Source organism: Azolla caroliniana, unplaced genomic scaffold (genome assembly GCF_043228905.1).
Source record: "Azolla caroliniana isolate FFs.n. ecotype wild unplaced genomic scaffold, voAzoCaro1.0.p SCAF_16, whole genome shotgun sequence".
NCBI classification, from domain to species: Eukaryota; Viridiplantae; Streptophyta; class Polypodiopsida; order Salviniales; family Salviniaceae; genus Azolla; species Azolla caroliniana.
The window spans coordinates 18,439,783-18,461,198 of record NW_028230451.1 but is presented as its reverse complement, the minus strand read 5'-3'; the positions used below and the strand labels follow the sequence as shown (position 1 = coordinate 18,461,198).

At 37.6% G+C, this 21,416-nt stretch overlaps 2 protein-coding genes across 6 annotated transcripts; one reads left to right on the top strand and one right to left on the bottom strand.

Moving 5' to 3' along the window:
- The first annotated feature begins 1,882 nt into the window (after nucleotides 1–1,882).
- On the top strand, nucleotides 1,883–13,371 carry LOC147854141 (uncharacterized). Of its 5 annotated transcripts, XM_087332364.1 has the most exons (17): nucleotides 2,613–2,658; nucleotides 2,756–2,838; nucleotides 2,992–4,037; nucleotides 4,143–4,168; nucleotides 4,281–4,379; nucleotides 4,600–4,745; nucleotides 5,184–5,769; nucleotides 6,207–6,430; nucleotides 6,549–6,584; nucleotides 6,721–6,943; nucleotides 10,620–10,820; nucleotides 11,103–11,183; nucleotides 11,278–11,429; nucleotides 11,518–11,623; nucleotides 11,718–11,885; nucleotides 12,437–12,776; nucleotides 13,040–13,371. In XM_087332364.1, exons 3-17 carry the CDS (start codon nucleotides 3,221–3,223, stop codon nucleotides 13,174–13,176), a joined length of 3,342 nt encoding a protein of 1,113 aa, XP_087188490.1. In that variant the 5' UTR covers nucleotides 2,613–2,658; nucleotides 2,756–2,838; nucleotides 2,992–3,220; the 3' UTR covers nucleotides 13,177–13,371. The 5 variants fall into 5 exon arrangements, with proteins under 5 accessions (XP_087188489.1, XP_087188491.1, XP_087188490.1 ...); XM_087332363.1 differs by lacking the exons at nucleotides 2,613–2,658; nucleotides 2,756–2,838 and adding an exon at nucleotides 1,883–1,972; XM_087332365.1 differs by lacking the exon at nucleotides 2,756–2,838 and having other exon boundaries at nucleotides 2,596–2,658.
- On the bottom strand, nucleotides 13,201–17,730 carry LOC147854140 (uncharacterized). The gene is made up of 3 exons (XM_087332367.1): nucleotides 17,715–17,730; nucleotides 16,280–17,183; nucleotides 13,201–15,907 (listed from the first exon to the last, which is right to left on the bottom strand). The coding sequence occupies exons 2-3, from the start codon at nucleotides 17,145–17,147 to the stop codon at nucleotides 14,343–14,345; spliced, it is 2,433 nt and encodes an 810-aa protein (XP_087188493.1). The 5' UTR covers nucleotides 17,148–17,183; nucleotides 17,715–17,730; the 3' UTR covers nucleotides 13,201–14,342.
- Nucleotides 17,731–21,416: the final 3,686 nt, after the last annotated feature.

Genomic DNA, 21,416 nt, shown 5'->3' with positions numbered 1-21,416 from the left:
GCACATCAACCGGCGAGGGGAGGCAAATATTGGACTCAAATTCCCTCACATAGCATAATAGTCAAGACTATGGCACAAGTTAATAAATAATAACACCACTTCTATTATCAAAAGTGTGTTCGATGCACATACAAGCCTTAGGGTTTGGCTAACTAGCACTTAACCTTAATCAATCTTAAGCTTGAATGAAATAATACGAGAGAGAGTGAAAGCTCTATTACATTTAAATTTAAAGGAGATACCCCTGGAAGAGAGAATAGCTCTCAAAGTCACTAAAGTGTGAATCTTATTGCTTTAAATTACGATGACGTTGGGCTCACACTAGGGTGGCCATTTGGCTACAAGCTTTCTAGTAAGATTTAATGTTTCTCCATTGTCCTATTGTCTTTCTTGAGCTCCATGTACATTGTTGATGTTGATGTCTTCATAACTAGTGTCCAGGATGGTAGATACTTAACACATGGGTTGATCTCAACAATAAGAGTATGAGATTTAGATTGTTCCTATAAATTGAAGCCTCACTCTCTTGTCAAACATCAATTGTGGGCCTTCTCATGTCAAGAATCCACATCATTGAATTCTCTTGTAGAAATCATTACAACAGTTCCTATAAATTGAAGCCCCACACACTTGTCGAACCATTACATTCAACACCATTTGTGGGCCTTCTCATGTCAAGAATCCACATCATCAAGTTCTCTTGTAGAAGTCATTGGTTAATTTAGTATTTCCTTTATTTCCTTCTCGTCTAACTTTTCCTCTATATCTTTGTTTTTGTATCTTCGATTGGTTCATGGTAGAATCTTTTTAATGTGCATGGGAAACCACAAATGAAAGAATGACTCGATCATAGATAAGATAAATCCGGAAGACAAACACAATGTTTCGAAGCTCAAAAATAAAGTAATAAAAGAGAAACTGTAAGTATGTACTGGGACCAAGTTGGAACAAATTACTAAGAAAAAAAAGGTGATATTTTCTATTCTATTGGTCGGTATACCCCCTTACATATACACATACATATAAATACGTACACATACACATATAGATATAGTCTATAGGTATATATATATGTAAATATAGATATGCATTATATACACATACATATAAAGATACACATACAGATACAAATAGACACACATACACAAGTAGATATCGATATAGAGATATATATCGACATAGATATATATTATATAATTATATACATAACTATACATATACAAATACATATAAAGATACACATACAGATACAAGTAGACACACATACACATGTAGATATCGATATAGATATACATTATATAATTATATACATAACTATACATATACATATACATATACATATACATTATATACACATACATATAAAGATACACATACACAATTATATTGTATACATATACATATACATATACATTATATACACATACACATACACATACACATACACATACACATACACATACACATATACATATACATATACATATACATATACATATACATCATAATCATAATCATATACATATACATATACATATACATATACATCATAATCATAATCATATACATATGCATATGCATATACATATGCATATGCATATACATATGCATATGCATATACATATACATTATACATATGCATATACATATACATATACATATACATATACATATACATTATATACATATACATTATATACATATACTGTTATAAACTTATATATATGCAAAAAAGAGACATACATATGAATTTGAAGTGAAAATGAGTGCATGTTAAAATTGTAGGAGGGAGGGAGAACAGAAGCAGAAGCAGAAGCAGAAAGACGAAGAAAAGACAGAAGAGCGAAGAAGAAAGAGAGGCGAAGAATGAAGAGACAGAGCCTGACAGAGAAGGGAAATATGGGTGTCGTCTTCATCGAACCTCTCTAGCCAAGACTCTCACGAAAATAGTTGCTACATATTTATTGAACAGGTTATACAAATCCTCACACTTCCTTTTTGGTTTTCTTCTTCTTCTTGGAAAACCCTAAATTTGGGCCCTTCTCCTTCACTAACCATTTTAGGGTTTATCTGCTTTCGCAGAGTCATGTACCTTAAATGTGTTCCTTTTCACGTGAAAACAGAGTATAGGTGATAGAATACAGGATATTACCTATTGTATGAGTAGGTCACTCACCTCCACGGAGCCCAAATTATTAGAAGGATTTATTTTTCTTTCCATCAATTGAAAGCTCTGTACTTTGTCTCTAACCTACCATTTACCTGTTTTTTGCATTAGTATCACATCATTAGCATGTTAATCACATCATTAACATTTTAATCACATACTTAGCATGCTAATTGCATATTTAGTATTTTAAAACGCAGTGTTAACATCTTCATCAATTGCAGCTTAACCACATCATTAGCACTTTAAATGGATATTTAGTATGTTAAATCAGATCATTAGCATCTTAATCGCATTTTTTGGAGCCTAACGAAATCATCAGTATCTTAAGGATGTCATGAACATCTTAATCACGTATTTAGTATGTTATATCATATTCATAGCATCTTAATCACATTGGCAGGGTCTTTATCACCTCAACAGCATTGCCCCGTTCTCTGATTTGGTGCATGTACTAGAATAGTGACCTTGGTTGCCTACCCTTACAAGAGGTTATTTATCTCGTACCAACTAAACTGTCTTTTGTTACCCTCTGGACTTCTGAAAGGAAATTAATTATGTACCCATTATTATGCATCACCTCTGTAGGTATATGCAATGAGTTCCTATTCCTTTATGCGAATTCATATCCTTGCATTTCTGAAGACTGTTCACTCGAAATCAATGACTAGGTATGAGTGGCAATGTTCATTTTGATTCAATGGGATAGCCACCATTAATATTTTTGCTGAATTAATATGCATTCATTTCTTGGGCATATATCGTCTATTGATGTTGAAATGGTGTAAGATTGGATTAACTCTTTCTGTGTGCCACAATGTCAGGTGGATGGAAGGGCATTTAATACAGGGTCCTAATTCACATATAAAAATTCTACCGTGGCAAATCAATGATCTACTCATGTCGTTAGATTCTTCATATCATCAGAGTGAAGTCTAGCAAGCAAAGCCTCTGGTATTTTGCTTTTACAGGATTTGAAAGACCTTTAGACACAAATTTCCATAGGATTTAAAAGGAACTGGAAAAGGTTATAGTATAATCTGGCAGGTTATCATGGATGGCATGGCTGAATCCGGCAACGATATTCCTGAAATTCCAGTTCCATTGAAAGAAGTGCCTTTGGCGGTTGTTTCGAGATCAGAACCTCATCCTGACATAGAAAAGCTGGGGAAGGACAAACCAGAAAGGTCAAGGGTTGAAAGTACACGTGATATAGTAACTGAAACAGTTGATAATGTGGTAACTGATACAATTGCTGATGTAGTAACTGACACTGGTAATGGTGTAAGTGAAACAATTGATAATGCCGTAGCCAGCACAATCAGTGATGTAGTAACTGACACAATATGCAGTGTAGTGAACGAAGAAATTGCTAATTTTAGAACGACCACAATTGATAACGTGGTAACTGAAACTGAAGGATCATTACGATCAGAGGTGGATGATGATGAAGCTAAATTAATAGATGGAACTACACCATCATCCAATTTCTTGGCAAAAGAGTTTGATAATGGGAAAGGTAAAGAAATAGAAGGAGGTGCGCCATCCAATGCCTTAGAAACAGTGATGGAACCTTCACCAGAGGTATTGGACCAGTCCATACCTGAGGCAATGGATCAATCTGTATCAAGAGCTCGTGATGTTTTGATTGATTCTTTCTCATCTTCAAACATTCCAAAACTTCAACCGTTCTTGAACCCTTTTATTTCAATTGAAGCAGCAAAGGCTTCCATCTTGTTAAATAGAACACCATTTCCAAGTACTTTTGACAACAACGTGGTGTCCTCAGTCGAAGGAGAGACGGTGCTGATCGTTGAGAACTTGAATCTTACATCCCAATCTCAAAGGAAAGATGACGATGAGTTTCCTGGTATATTCTAGAATCTCAACCGTTTTTCATGTCCAATCAATCCTGTAGGAAAACCAATATCCTGAAAATATTTTGTATTTATAACACAAAATGATGATTGTGCAGATCCACATGAGGAAACAGATATAGATGTAAGTGTGTTTTGAGGAACTCAACTTTTGTGATAAAGCATGCAAAAAGCCTTTTTTTAGGGTGTACCCAAAGTCCTGAACCTTTTTTCTGATAAAACTTGTTGAAATTCAGGGGAATACTCTGGTAGGCAAAAGAGTGAGAAAACAGTTTGGGAAGAAATTGTTTGAAGGTGATGTCATTGAATATGATGCAGATAAGAATTGGTATAAGGTAATTTTCACTTGATCTGATTATTTTATGAACCAAAAATGTAATGTGGTGTGTATGTATGTGTCCATATATCCATTACTCTGTGCATATAAATTATTTCCATTTGCAACATACTCAAGGGAATTGGCTACTGGAATTTCTTGCAATAACTTTCTGGTGTTAAAAAGATCAATTGATTTTGGTTTGTTTATGGTTAATACTATATGAATTCATAATGAAGGTTGTTTATGAAGACGGCGATGAAGAGGAGCTTGAGGGGAAGGAGGTGAGACGATTATTAGTTCTCAGTGATGATGCAATGGAAGATGATTCATATGAGAAGAGGAGACACCGACGTTCTGGCAGTGTTTCCAATAACATCAAAAGGTTGGTTTTTATACATGGTATAAAGTAATTCTAGAATTCAAGGGTTTGGAACTGCATCATAAAATGATGATATTGGTTTTCTGATTCCTCACGAAGAAGCAGCTTCATAATTCATGTTGCATAAATCATAAACACTGCCGCCAGACTGCAGGTCTGGTTTCAAGTAACTTTTAAGCTCTAAAAGATACATTGGGTCAGGATTCAGTTTACAAGTGGTGCCCTAGTTATTTTCATCCTTTGACAATCATGAAACTTCATGAATAATGATTATGGATGTATGCGCTTTTGCTCAGTTATTTGTAGCATAGAAACATTAAGATAGAAATAAGTAAATGTAATATTTGAACTCATAACATATAATAAACAAGGACAACCCATGACCAATTCATCTAACACAGGTATGATATATGATTGAATGGTGATTTGGTTTTATCTCAGGAGTACAAAGAAAGGTAAGAAAGATACTGAACATGAAGCTTCAGAGGATGGCATTAAGGAAAGGAAATTAAGGGGTTTCAGAAAAAGTTTTGTGATAGACACATCTAATGATGAGAGTGATGTCCAAGGTTCAGCAAGTTCAGATCAGACATCAGATGTTAATGATGAGCCAATAATGAAGAAACGTTCTAGCTCTTTAAGGAAATCAAGGTGGAAGGGCCGTGATAAGAAACGAAAAATAGTTGACAAGTCTGACAGTGAAAAGGAAGATAATGTTATTCAGACCAGGCTTAGCAGTAGATATAAAGATGATGCACATTCAAGAATACAAGAAACTCCAACTGAGCATCAAATTTCTACTCGAAAGTCGACAAGTTCTTTAAACATCCATTCGATCACTTCTGATGGCCTTATATCCTCAAAGCTCACAGATTCATCACTAAGAAAAGATGGTCCTACCTCTGAGCTACCAGATCCTGAGGGTGGCGGCGTAAAGTTGGTCGGCCGGAAAACACAGAAAGATTTTGGTGGCGAATTGTACAATGGGAAGATAATTAGTTATGATAACAGGGTGAAATATTACAAGGTGAGTATTTTTTTTAAGTGAAAAAACCTCTGCAAATAGCCCTGAGTTTTGCCGTGGCCAAGTCCCCAAAAGTAATCATTTTGGGAAATACCGAAAACTTAGGGGCACTAAAGGAAATAAACAAAAACTTGTGTATTTAGGAGCATTTTCACTATTTCAAATGCCTGTTATGATGGTTACTGACATTGTTAGTAGTCCTCTTTAATAGCATATTGTTTTGAGAAGCTTAGTTTGAAAAGATATTGTAAAGCTCTTGTCTGCATTATGGCTTTTTTGTTATTTCCTCCATCCCAGAAACTTGGATTTTGAAAGGTTACTCATCACTATGTTTGCAAAAAAGAGCAACTGCATTCACATTGTGGTTTGCACTTAATGACTTATTTCAGATTAGATATGAATAGAGACTTACCACTTTCTGATTTACCAAAAACATGAAGGTCCTTTATGAAGATGGAGATGAGGAAGAACTGGAATGGAGTGAACTGGAGCCAACATTAATACTGGAAGAAGAGAATCAACAAAATCTTACTTCAGATGGTTCACCCCGAATTGAATCTGAACTGTCAAGGGGACAATTGAAAGAACATTCTAAAAATAAACAAAGGGCCAATAGTCTTTACGGGGGCGACACAACCAATGGAGAGCTCCCGATATCGACAAGGTTTTAACCCTTTCTAAATAGTTGATCATATAGTCAAGGGAGTTGTGATTTGATTTTTTAGTTTGAGAGAAACTCATATGGACATTGTAGCTCCTTATACTTGATTTTGATGTTGCAGGAGGTGGAGGAAAAGAAACCAAACCACACATGTCAGGTAGCTGCAGGATGTGTTCTTTTTTGTTGATGGACGTTCTTATGAACTCATTATTTTTTGAATGCTTCTTTAATGTTATGTAACTGAACACATTAAAAAGGAATTGTTCATTGAGTTGAAAAAATTGCCGATGCAGTAATATGATAAAGGGAATGGATGACTCGGATGTTGTTAGTCCAATCCCAGATTCTCATCCTCCACCTCGTCCATTGGTGACTGCACGTTTTGCTTCAGCAAGTGATGCAGACACATTCGAGTACTTTGGTTGGGGTGAAGTTGTGAATTTTGAAAGGTCCAAATGTCCAGAACTACGAGCAACGCGGTTACTGCCTACGTCTTCCCCAGTAGTTCATCTGGCGGTAAGGCAATATGATTGCTTTGATAAGAAATTAGTTGATTATGTATGAATATGTGGCTCACTTGAAACAACTTCGAATCCAATATTCTATTTTGTTCAACATTTTTATCACATTATGATTGGCCACTGACTGATACTTCACAGTATATTGGAAAGGGGCTATAATCCAAGAGTTGTGGTCACTTGATGATCCAGAAGAGGGTTCAGTTTCCATTCTCAAGGACTTACCATCCTCCAATTAAGAGTGCATTCCGTGCTGGAGGTCCAATATTTTTGTATTGGTCCTTTCACATTAAATTGGACCTAAAACCGTCTGTTCGGATATATAAGGCCATAACACCTAAACCAGAAGAGATGAGTGCTCAATTGATGGGATTATTGACTTGTAAGGGGTTAAAATATAAAGATGCATGACTGGAAATCAGTGCGACAGAGTGTAAGTCGATATATCTAAAGCCAAGGTGATCATTCATCCATTTCATAAGAGTTCTTAACTATTAACTTTTTAAGAATAGCACAGGTTAAAGGCACATTTAGTAGTGATGCGATTATTTGCAATAGGTTTTGGTGATTGTAGTTAATTTCAATAAATTACTAAAGAGACATCAGCGAGAAGAGCTGAATTGTGCATGCCGAAGAGCTTAGAGCTTATAGGAAATAGTTTTAAAGTTCAAAAATTCTTTGGCAATCTGGTTGTATCATGTGTGGATTTGAACCCATGACCTATGGCTTCTAGAACTAGGTAGAGTTTGAAACAGTTAGTCGAACTATTTTTCTGAAGGATTGTGGAGATGAAATTGGAGGATCTGTCAAAATATTTGCTATAACTCAGATAGGCAGTGCGCTAGGTTTTTTAACACTTCTGTAAGTCCAAGAGCTGAATGAGGTAGGTCCATTAATACAACACCATTCAACAAATGATGGAGAAGACAGATCCATGGCGTTTTGGGCGAAGTTTGATCGAGCTTCAAAAGCATGGGATATCAACTCTTGTATTAACATACGGAATGCAATGAAAATTGCAGATCACTGACTTCCTTCATGCCTATGCATCCATAGACTATGCGCAGAGGTGCATCATAGAATGAGTAAAGGAATACCGATGACAACTGAGACTATGAATTCAGGGCCTCAAGGCACATGTCTGATCCGCGTGTGAGCACACAGATGCACTTGCTTAACTTCGTAATAAACTTGCTTCACAGCACTCACTTCTTCCATGTCCACAACTCCATTGACAACATGCTGAGTCACCATATACTGACCAGAGGAACATTGATGATGGCAGAGACTGCGAATACTAGGAAACTAGTGACATGGAACATTCCATCACCAGATCATAGCGATGATTGCTTGAGCACCCATGTGCATTTGGTTAACTTCGTCATATTCTCACTTTACTGCACCGTGTAACCTTGGATACCATGTTCCGCACCATGAAAATGGTTCAGAAGATGGGGTGTGGATGATCTTTTAGAGCTTTTGAGCGATGCTATGCATTATGTAATGATTGAGGAAAGGTTGGTGGAATCATTAAGGATGAAGTGGGAAGATGCTAAGAGGACAAAGCTAGAATACTACATTGCAAATGTCAACCCCGAATGTTGTTCTCAATATAAGGCAAGAATGCCTATTGATCGTATCCAACCTTATCTCATTACCAATATGAGTAGTAATGCTTGTAGAGCCCGCACACTACTTCACACTCTATCTCACAAGTTCGGTATCGAAGTTGCATCATGGTATCAAAATGTAATGAATTTGAAGGCATGTAAAGTATGCAATGAAGGCATGGTAGAGGATGAATGTCACTTGCTCTTCACATGCTCAGCATACAGTGCAATTCGTGCAAGATATGATGACATATTAAGAGGGAGTGATAACTTAAGACACCATGTAGAAGGTTGAGCTCATATGTGTATGCTTAATTCACGCTTAGAGACTTTATGCTTCCATGTATGAATACCCCTTTTTAGGAAGGAGACACCTATCAAGAACACATGTATACTCTGGTCCCATAGGTCAAAACTGGCCTCTTTATGGATGATAATTTTTTTTTCTAAATTATATACAAATTAGTTCTGCATTTCATGCTTGTTTATCTTGAGCTTTATTTTTGTTTCAGTATTGATAACATGAATTCTCCCAAGTTTCTAATCATGATTTGTCTTATAGGCCGATTTTGGCCTCCATAGATGTTAATATTTCTTTCTTTCTTTCTCTCCCAATTACAATGTGTACTCTCATTGTAGAGTTCAGTAGTAAAATTCTTGAACATAAAGCATCACTAATGAACTCCATGTACACTATGTGAAATGATATAATCTGGGCAGAGATGGGAGCAGCACCTATAATCATCGAGGCATTGTTCCGATTAGTGACATTTATCCAACGTCTTTGGGAGCTCTCTAAACGAAGGTACCCAAGGTTGGCATTGATGTCATCAAGACAACTGGCTGAAAATGGAGACATTCATTGTTGGTATGCTGAAATGCAGCAATGGTTCGAGTCACAAGGCATGAGTATAAATGCACTACCCCCGTTCCAATATTGCTTGGACTGTCTCCATCTAAATATGACCAAAGTGGAAAAGAATAGAGTGATCCGAACTGATATTATTAACTTGGAAAACAAGATAACATGGATCAGCCCCAAAATACCACTTGGTACGAAGATGGCCCACTATAAGACACACTTCTTACACACATTGGAGGATGGATTCATCATCAGGCCACCTTATATGGACATACATCTATCTTATGCGCTGTGTAGTGTGATAGGGCAGCTGCGAACTTCATCACATCAGTTACAGATTGAGGTAGGCAAATATACACAACTACCTCTAGAAGAGAGAATTTGCCAATTGTGTCATCAAGGAGTGGAATCTAAAGAACACCATGTTTGTCACTGTAGTGTCTTTTATGAAGTTAGAGGTAGATACCATTGCCTCTTTAAACAAGGCTTTGGCCCAGTACGCAAGGTAATGGAATATGAGGACCAACGATGCCTAGGACTTTTCTTGCTAGAGCTCAAGAGACATCGGGAAAAGTTGTTGAAGAATACAGCCACACAAGCTCATCCACAAAGAACAATCACAGCCCCATCACTCCTACTAATCCTACAAGTCCATCATGGGATACACAAATGGGCTCCAAACCAGGACATAACAAAGGGGATTGGGCAATAGCAATTTGCTGTGCACGTAGGCCCCGGTCCCATGGACCATGACCTCGACACCCTTGTCATCGACAGATAAAAGCCATTATCTCCCGCCATTGTTGGTGCTTCCCTCGCTTTGGAGACATTTCCATTCTGGATCGACCTATGCTAGAGATCTTTCGAAGACAAAAGCTACAATATACCTAACTTGAGAATCTCACATGTGCCAAAAACCAAATTCCCTCGTTTCTTCTCTTTTCATCTTATTTACTTTTATATTTACTGTGTAATATTTATTTTATTTTGATTTGTTCTCAAAAACGAGACAACACTCAAGATGTAATCTCTTATTTGGTCTTATAGGCCATTTTGGCCTCTTAAAAGACGTTAATATATCTTTCTTTCTATCTATCTTTCTTTCTCTCTCGTTAATGATTAATCTTGAGGTTGAGTGTCAGCCATAAGTCTTGTATTCTGTTATGCTATAACTTTTGTGCATCTTTGAATTTCCTGACCAGGCAAGTCATCACCATCTGGTTGCACTAACTGCGGCTGGTCAAGTATGGATCTGGCGATGCAAACATGGGAATATTCACACTCAATGTAACAAATGGGAACACATCTCCCTATTAGATGACAAACACATTATTCTTGTAGATATCTCAGGGCCAGATGTGGATAGGGCTTCGGCTGGTTATCAGGCTGAACAAGAAGATCAGGTATATTATGCAACTCTTCTATTCTTCAACTTCTTGAACAACATGCTGCCATTGTTTTCATGCCAAAGGATACTTCACTTGTATTATCAGTCAAAGTAGTATATAGAGCAAGAGCTATTATAAGCTCGGGGATATTATTGCCTCCTTATGTTTGCTATCATGTTTCTCATCTTCATTTGTAGTAGGGAGATGTTTCAGTCTAGGGATAAAGTTTTTACACTATTATACTATACTACTAGAGATGAACACATACTTATTTTGGAATCTAACATATAACTGTAGGTTCCCGATCCTTTTTATTTGGTGGCAGTGGGTAGCAATGGTGAAGACATCATTCTCCAAGGATCTCAAGCTCATGAACCTGTAAGTCATCGCACTTGCTGATATCATTGCTTAGTATAAAGCCGAACTGAGATCATTCACCATGATATCTAAATGAACTTTTTGTCACTGTTAGGTGCATACATATCAATTCAGGCATGAACCCCGGTATCCGAGCCTTCGAGAGTCGTTTTTTGGATCTAACCCGGATGCTTCTAAGGATGTTGGTAGAATCGTTCAAGTCAGTGTTGGAATGGTAGAGGCTGCGGATGAATCTCCTTTCATTGGGTAAAATAACTGATATCCTTTCAAAATGTAGCTGCTCAGGTTTTTACTTTTTGCGTTAACAATGTGCCACATTCTTTTATTTTTACAGTTATATCACTGATACAGAATCTGTATATATGCGGTCGGCAACAAGGGATTACATGGAAGAAGTGAATCTCGTGACAGGATATACTGGAAAACCGATAAAGATTCAGGTAGTATGCACACTTATTTGAACTGATATAGTAGTATTATGCCTTTGTGCATTGAAATAAGTTTATCTTTGCTTTTTGGTGTTTTGTTCTTCAGTGTGGAAGAGTATATCATGCTATCATGATGACTGATGATGGTCGTGCATGGACATGGGGACAAGGCTATTATCCTGGATCAAACTTGGTTTTGACGGGTTTTGCAAACAAATGGTCATCACCTTTTTCACTTTGCCAGCCAGCCGTAGGTACATTGGTTGGACGAAAGGTAATTGATTGATAGGCTTACTCTCAGATACATCATTATAAGAAAAGATACTTTTCACTCTGTAAGGATTGTTCTTTATGTGTTGCCTTTAATTAGCAATTTGCCTCTCTAAGAGGAAAATCTATTGTTTTTCAAGCTCCTATTTTAAATTGAAATCATATTTATGTAATGGGCTGCCAATATTTTGTTGCGTTTACTCCTGACTTTTATCTCTTGCATTCCTTTTTTCTTTTGTTACTTTCGTTTTGACAAGTTAGCATATGTAACCATAATCTTTTGTTAGTTTCATAAATCATTTACAGATGTTAATTATGTCATTCTTTCTATACTTAGTTTTGAAAGGTTGATTGGTTGCAAGTATGAGGCAAATGCATCATATTTTTGGTTTGCACATAATTTCTTGTTCCTCATAGCTGATTGATGCTTGGCTGCTGTGGTGATGGCTTTATTTTCTACTTTCTAAATGTTGATTCATGATCACTATGTTTGCGAAATACGAGGGAATGCCTCATGCTGGTGCTTTGCATGTAATTATGTCTTGTTGGTCGTAGGTGATTGATATCGGTTGCTATGGTGAAGACTTTATTGCACTGACAAATGATGGAGAAGTTCATCATTGGACACATGGCCGACCAAATCCTGCTTCGGGGGTTTACAATGTTCCAGCAACCCTGGTTGATGGCCAAGGTCCAAGCGTTACAAATGGAGACAAGCTCAAACAAGTGGCCATTGGTGCAGGTGTTTGTTCTGGAATCTCGGAATTGGGTAAAGTTCACACTTGGCGGACGTCGATGAGAGGAGGATTTGTGGGCATAGTTGGTTTGGAGCAAGAAGCTTTGACACCATTAGGGCGCGACGAAGGATTTAAAGACACTTCAATACTTTCTCTTGGTAAGGTTGTATGTATGATGGTTTAGTTTTGGATCAATGTCTACTCATCATACCATGTTATGAAATGAAACTGAAAAGTAGATTTTAGTAGCATTATCTTAAAATTCTACGAGGAAGAAACACAGAAATGCCCCAACGTTTTGCTTATTTACAAGAATATACTAAACCTCAAAAACATTTGTGAGGTTATTGTTCCGGTAATTACATCCTAGTGTTTGAAAGGAGTGGCTCTTATTTTCGGGAATTTATTATTTCTTTTGCAGCTGCAAGAGAAGCTATAAAGGTTGTATGTGTTGCCAGTTCATTGCTTGTAGTGGTGAGACGGAAAACTCGAGGGAGGCGAGGATGGAAGAAGTCATCTTTGAAGGGGGAAGAAGTTCAAAATGAAACCATTACTTGATAACCATAAATTTTTTGCCGCAAACCAATAGAGAGCAAGGTTAATTGCATGTGGAATTAAAATATAATATATGCTCTAAACTTAGAATGCTAGTTTTAAATTTTCCTTGTGGGAATATTTTCTTTTGGCATTGCAATTCTTATAGAATATACGAACACTGAGATGTTTTAAAGAAACTCTCCCTGTATTCATACACATGAAAGTTTCTACATTCATATATACACGATACCTTGTGGATACAACTGAGCAATTTTTGAATTTTTGGTTGTCTTGAGAAGATGTTCTTCTAGACATGTGTAGAAGACAAGATTTGCAAGGTATTTTTTTGTAAAAGATGAGTTTATGCTCTTTACTTTCCCATGTAATTTTCTTTTATGTAAACATGAATTTATGGTCTTCAAAAAATGGTCTATGTTTCTATCAATGTTCCGTCTATTTTGCCTTTATTTTCTAAGTTGTGCCTTCACTTGCAAGATGATGGAGATCTCAAATTTGTTGTTGCTCTTAAATGAGGTTTCCTCACAAATCTACATAACCTGTATTTGCTCTTTCCCTGCTTGCTTTCTGTTTCTGTGCCTGGTGCTGTTTGTTAATCAAGCAGTTCATTCTATCCGGATCACATGGATTTCTTGCTGTAATTCGTTCTGACCTTGGTATGTGATTGGTAGACTGGTTCTTACCACTTTTAATAAAAGATTGAAAACCATTTGTTTTGACGTTGATTGAAATTTGAAAGAAAAATGAATGATTGAACCAAGTGATATATGACTTTGGTATTCTATATTAATAAATATTTGCATCGATAATGGCATTGTCTAATATAAAATGAGGAAATATGGAATCATTTTCTTGTTCTCAATTAATGGGCTTTTGTAGAACCTATTGTTATGATGGAGAACATAACACATGATGAGTATATATATGTATTTGTTATAGTACATGTTTTAAACTATATGTTCATGTGAAAGACTACGTGCGTATGGACAACATATGTATGAGCCATTATCTCATATGAAGAACCACTTTGCATGAACATACATGGGTGAAGAGAATGCACCCAATGATATATACTTTTGTAAGTGAGTAGATAAGAATTAACCCTATTTCTTCAAAACTAAGAGGGCATCCCTAGTAAATGAACTAGGTTATATAAGAGAATCCAGATTTCATGTTGTGGCTGCATCAGAAAGTAGTACCATAACATGGCTACCTCCATGAACCCTTTCTTCCAAACTGTTGAATGGAAATGTGTTGGGGGAATTAGACGATAGATGTGGAAAAGTAGGAACCAAAGCTACCATTTTGCTACATGACGAAATTCTCTCATCTTCCTCTTGCGAATACTTACCAACAACTCTTCCCAAGTCATGAGAATTGCTAGCACTGCCAACATCATGCGAGGAGATCCAATGCAGACGGCTTTCAATTTGTTGTGTGGACATATTATTTCCACTTGCTAAAGCAATATTGGATTTGGTAGCATAGCTTCTCATATCGATGGATTGGTTGACAGTTTCGAATTGAGCAGTTTGCTGCTTTGGTAGTACATTGCTACCTGTAAATGACCCAAACCTTGTATTGGATATGTCATGCATAGATGTATCACAGTGAAGGAGAGCAATGCTGGTATATGATCCACACCCTGAGTTGGATAAATCATGCCTGCATGTGTCAAATTGATCAAGGAGAGCACTACTAGTATATGACTCACATCTTACATCGGATAAACCATTATGCCTAGACATATCAAATTGCTCTAGGAGATCATTATGTGTTGAACAAAGCCCCATTTTCCCTCTCACAAACTTATCACAAGACCCTTTCTGACCACTTAAACCATGCATATCCAATACATTTCCACCATATACAGAACCTTCTTGTCCCCAACATCTCTTCCCTCCTCCATGTGCTTTACAAAAGTCAGTGCTACCTTGCGCACTTTTATCACACCCTTCGGATTTGCATCTCTTTCCACCACCATGTCTAACACAATAATTTGTTCTACCTCTTGCACTTTTCATGCAACCGATCATAGAGCATCGCTTACCTCCCCCATGTGCGACACAAAACAAGGTACCTCCATGGACACTTTTAGTGCACATTCCTCCACCGTATGTACACCTTTTTCCACCTCCATGTGCTTTACAGAATGATGTACTTCCCTCGGCCCCTTTAGTGCATCCTTCATATTGGCATCTTCTTCCTCCGCCATGTGCTTTACAAAACCCAGTACTTCCTTGTGCACCTTTCCCACATTGCGGGTGTTGACAGCGTCTCCCACCACCATGAGAGATGCATAACCCCGAAAGACCCTCAGCACTCCTTGGGCACCCTTCTTGCTGACACCTTTTACCTCCTCCATGACGAATGCATAAACCCAATTTGTCCCTGGCGGCCTTTCCACATCCATCGTGGCGGCACCTGCGGCCCCCTCCATGTGCAATGCAGAAGTCCGTCTTCCCTTCAGCACTTTTGATGCATCCGAGGAAGTGGCATCTCCGGCCACCTCCGTGCACCTTGCAGAACAGGGTTCGACCCTCAGCGCCTTTGTTGCAGTTTAGTTTCTGGCATCGCCGACCACCACCGTGTGCGATGCAGAGCCCTGACGCACCTCGGCCCCCCTTGCTACATCCTTTGAACTTGCATTGCTTGGAAGCTCTTTGGGGTTGTAAATCCTTGGCACCAACTTCCCCCCTGGCACCCGAATATGAAACATCGGCCTTCACCAACTCTACATGTGTCAACATGTGATTACCAGTTTCAAAATCACGGGCAACTCATTGAAATGCAACTCAGTTTTACCATAATTCCTATAATACTAGTCAAAGGGTTCACCAAATTCCTAAAAGGCCACTCTGGTTAACCATAATTCCTAAAATACCACTCAATTCCGAAAAATCCATTCAGTGAGATCAATTTCAAGAGGACACACTATCATACTAGCTAATCTTTATAATCAGCAAATCATCTGTTTAAATTTCAATATCGCAACAAATCATGTTAGTCATTTTAGTTGCTTTGCCCCTGCAGTTTTAAAATTTCAGAAACACTGTCAAAACTTCTACATTTTCTTTCTAAAGCTTCTAAATTTTTCTAAAACTACCTGGATGCCCATTATCAGAAGAAATGTCCAGATCCCATGCTTCATTTTCTCTCACATCCATCAACGTTGCTGCCACTGTTGTTTTTGTCATTGGATTCAATGTAGACTTCATTAGCTTACCAGAAGTGGAACCCTCATCTAGAATTGGGACATGTTCATACTTGGAGGGGAAATTTCTGGTCCCCATGGAAAGATGTGGTACATTTGACACAATATCTGAGGAAATATTAGCACTAATGGATAGAATTGGCACATTTGAGGCCAAATCGGATCCTCCACACAAACCAAGTTCAAGGTTTATCTCATCACAACAACTATCGCTTTTGATAAAATCCTCTGACACAGTCTCGAAGCGTTGAGAGTGACATTGTATAATCTCAAGGTTTTTTCTTGGTGCTTTAACTTCCTGCTCTATATCAAAGATGCACTTAACATTCTCGGAATCGATGGAAATCCTATCTTCAGAGTAAGTTCTTCCTAAAAAGAAATTCCCCTTATGATATGTTGGCATAATACAGACCTTTGATAAAACCTTCGTATTGCATACCGTGAGACCCAATTTCAAATCCAGATCCAGAGTCATATGATGAACCCTTTCTTGACCTCTGTTGACTTGATTCAAAGCATGTGGATACTTTGCCACTGTTGACGAGTTATCTTCTCCATCTTTACAAGATGTTGTGCATATCCATCCAACATCTACCATGCTCGAGTTAAAGTTTTCTTCACAACTACATGGAGTCTCATAGTTTGCAATGCATCCCATTGCCTCATGTAACTTGCGTCCATAGCTTTCCATGCTTTCAAGATCTTTAAATCTTCCCTTCGACGAGAAGCCGAGCGAAAGAAGTATACGATCACCAGACATGCGAAATTTGTGATTTTGTTTCCATGTATATGACAACTGTAATATCGAGTAAATATATATGAGTACAGAGCTTTATGTAGCAAGATGTTGCAACAAATCAAGAAACCCATATACATATCACATTGTTTGGATGTAAGCGTTTTATTAAACCTATTGATAATGATGATCGGGCATCTGTGTGCACAAACAATAACATCCTCTTCACACTGCTACCTCTTCTCAAAAAATATTTGTTCTTAACACCGTGAAAATTCCTCGGCAGTTGAGCACTAAAAAGTTTGGGATAGAAAGATGTGGGTCATAACAGAAACCCTAATTTGATTAATGAACGAGAATTTTCTTAAAGCAAAATTGAATTCTTTGAATCCTAAACTGATCTATAGTTATGAAGAAGACAAGCTTTAAAAAAGCCCAAAATAATCAGTGACAAAAAATTCAAATAAAGCAAATGAAAAATCAATAAGAAAATAAACACAAAAAAGAAGAAAATAAACTGAGATGAAAAAACACACCAGAGAAGGAAACTTGATCTTTTTACATTGAAGCTCAGATAATTTATCGAATTACCTGATAAAATATCTGCCAATTCAACTCCAACAAATGAATCAATCAAGACCCAATTTGATTAGTGTAGTCACGATTGATCAATCCAATAAACATTGACCAGGAACCTAAGTTAAGTCTCTGCAAATTCGACCTGACGAATTCCAACATCCCTGTAAAATCGACCAAGGCCCAGATTTGATTTCTAATATTTCATCGCTGCCAAGAATGAATTGAGTAGGTTTCTATAAACCAAAGATCCAGTGTGAAAACTTGATTCCTTTTTGGCATTCGAAATTGACCAAGACTCTGATTGAAATTTTTTTCTTGACCAAGAATTAGATTGAGCTCCTGGAAATTGTTTTCTGGCAAATACCCAAATGATTTCTTGCTTAAATGGCAATGTATGAAAATGTTTAGACTCTTTTCTCTGAGAGACTATTTCTTTGATATGTATATATGCCTCTACAAGTATCAGGTCATAAAAGAAAAACACATGAAGCAAAATGATTTTGAGGAACAAAAGAAACCTGCAAACCCTAATACCCAAGAAAGAATCACGCTGTTTTTTCAAACCCTATCTTTTAGGCACATATTTAATTCTTTGATTTTATGTTGTGTGTTTTTCAAAGATGCTTCCTAGGAATAAAAATTTAGAGATATTTGTGAGGCCATAAATGCAAACAAGTAATCTATACATACACTGTACACATAACATATATGCCAAAATGCCAAAAAGCAGTGCGTAAAAGCGTCACACCTTCGCGACATGTGGCATCGAACAAGTTCTAGACATGTGAATGGCACTCCATCCCACCACACAATTGTCCGTGCCTTTACGTTAAACTCGCCCTTGATATTTCTGGTGTTGCCTCTGCCCGATTTGGAATCGAGATTGGGGCCCGAGACGACAGAATCTGCACCAGAAGCTGTCGAGATACGAGTCCTGGAGACTAGAGAGCTCTTGTGCCGCAACGATCGGATTGGTAGTCACAAAAGATTCGACAAACAAGAACTAAGTAAGTTTTTTTCTAATGGAATCATCAATAGTGAAGCATTTAGGGATTGGCAATCATGAAGTGGCCCATAAGTGGCCCTAAATGACCGTCTTGCAGATGCTCCCCATTGATTTGATTCGTAGATTCCCAAGGGCTTGCTTCATTGGAATTTTTAATATAAATGAGCAAGCATAATGCTACAGTTTTAAAGCTTGTGCTTTGGTTATGCATTCATGTGCAAACTGATGGGTCTAATATTGCATTCATTATATTCACATTTTTTTGGATCTAGATCATGCATACAAACAATATTCTCTATGGTTTTTATTATTTCATTATGTCTTACCTTCTTTCTTCTTGTCTTTTAAGTATGCAAACAATCATTTTGGATATCAATTTTCTAAACCTACAACATAAAACAATCAAGCTAGCACGTAAGGAACAAACACTTTCTATATGTTCTGTCTTTAATAGTTGATTATCGTGATCCATCATATAGAGTGGCCTCCACCTTTAGAGACCATAGGGAGCAACTCTGGCCACCTTGTTTACAATTGCCACGTCACGTTTTGTCGTTCTCATTCTTACAAAAATATTTTATATATTACATATTACACACAATTATATATGTACATACATACACACACACACACACACACACACACACACACACAATATACCAAACACAAAAAATATACACATAAATAAATTACATATTCTTTTTATTTTCCCCGAAAATATCCTTTCATTAGTTATAAATAGTTACAAGAATGTTGACCTACGGTCAAGCTTCCCTTGGTATGTTGCACTCTTCCATGGGTCCCTATCCCTAAAGGATAGATAGTGTCAGCACTCCACCACTCAATAACCTAGTTATGTAATTGGTGATGGGAACAACCATACTAGTGGTGCAACCACATGGGTCTTGCATTTTGTAGTGTGAGAAAAGGGGCCTTCTTTCAATAGGCGATAAATTCGAGGCGTTGCAACATTGCAACATCTGTCTCACCTCTAATTTCATCATACTACCCTTTCAAGGTATGCACCATTTGCATCCAAACATTCTGTGCACTTTCCACTGGGATGAACAATAGTATTATCAAACACCTTAGAACATCTAGCAGTCCAAATAAACCACACTATGGTGGTGCATAACAGCTCCCATACCTCTTGCATTGCCTTTAACATATAAGGAATTTCCATATGACTTTGTTGCACCACCCTTGTCCTTCCTCTTTGAATTCTAATAATCGTATCATTTCGACATGTCTCATATGGCCACATCATTTGTGTTACCGTAGCCCATAATACCATACCCCACGAAAAACTGTCATCCCTAAACATAAAGGTTAGAATTCGGAACACTCTTCTCCAAACTTATTGTGCAGCCTGACATTCCCACAAGCAATGTTTCAATGTCTCCATCGGACAACTAAAATAGATGCATGTAGTCGGTCCACCGGATTGTTGCAACCACTAGTCAATTGATAATGCTCTATCTATTACTAGCCATTGGAAGACATTTATTTTCATTTCTTGTTTCCTTGCCCATAATGTCCTCCAAAACTTTGCTAAGACTTCGGATGTGACCCCTTGATGGGTCCAAAATTGACTAGCCCATGGTGTAATCCTACGTTGAGCTGCCAAAATGTGTCGTCCAATATAAACTGAGTACCGAAAAAAACCACACCTTTTTTCTGAATGGTTAAATGGATCTTTCCACTGAAATTCCCCTAGATCCCATTGCAACCTTATTAAGGATTTCTTTTCAAATACTCCCAGTTTCCAATGTTCCTTGACTGCATCGATTTGTGGGGTTGATGATTCACTTTGATCCACAATATGCAAGGACCCTTATTTTAGAGAATGTAGCATGTTGCAAGATCTCTGGTTGTATCGTTGATCTACATATAACACCATCTTCCTCCACATCATAGTCTTGAAATCGCTCGCAAGACAAATATCACTTGAATCCTCGTAAATACCCCTTACCACTTGGGATGATCAAATGATCATACCATAGTGTTGGCATAAAAGGTCGACTCATTCCACTTTGTATCCTTAATGTGAACACATTCTCTAGTTAGGGCTTGAGTATATAAACTCAAACCTAACATTGTAAAGAATATCCTAGAGAAAAGAGAGGTACAGAGAAGAGAATAAGAGAGAACTTCCATTAAAGCTTAATCCAGATCTATCTCCCACCCTTCTTCTTCTTGCATATCTGTGTTGTTTGTTGTACACATCTTGTTAGGATTTCGGTCCCTCCGGCTGGGATATGAGTACCCGACAAGGAAGACCCGGTGAGAACCGTATGACGCAGACCCGGTGAGAACCGGATGATGAGTACCCGGTGAGAACCGGATGACGCAGGCCTGGTGAGAACCTCTCACCGGTTGAAGGGACATATATATAAATATGTTCTAGAGAGCCCAAAAGGGCTATATTTGTAAATAGCCCGAAAGTCATATTAGTATAAATATGACCTAGGGAAAATAGTATTAAAAAGTTGGTTGTCATTATTTTGTATAGAGATATAGGTGTAACTGTTGTACAGAGCGTAGCAGAGGGAGATAAAGAGAGATAGAGATAGATAGAGAGAGAGAGAGAGAGAGAGAGAGAGAGAGAGAGAGAGAGAGAGAGAGAGAGAGAGAGAGAGAGTCTCTGTTGTAACCGCTGCCAGGCGAAGATTGTGAGCACGAGGCCGTTGCCTCGGTGTTTACTTGTT

Bases quoted from the DNA above. Each gene is read 5' to 3' on its own strand.
- LOC147854141 (XM_087332363.1), top strand. From the start codon at position 3,221: ATGGATGGCATGGCTGAATCCGGCAACGATATTCCTGAAATTCCAGTT. The intron at 6,585-6,720 runs GTAGCTGCAGGA...TTGCCGATGCAG, and splicing joins AACCAAACCACACATGTCAG to TAATATGATAAAGGGAATGG. The intron at 11,624-11,717 runs GTAGTATGCACA...TTTGTTCTTCAG, and splicing joins GAAAACCGATAAAGATTCAG to TGTGGAAGAGTATATCATGC.
- LOC147854140 (XM_087332367.1), bottom strand. From the start codon at position 17,147: ATGTCTGGTGATCGTATACTTCTTTCGCTCGGCTTCTCGTCGAAGGGA. The intron at 15,908-16,279 runs GTAGTTTTAGAA...TGACACATGTAG, and splicing joins TTCTGATAATGGGCATCCAG to AGTTGGTGAAGGCCGATGTT.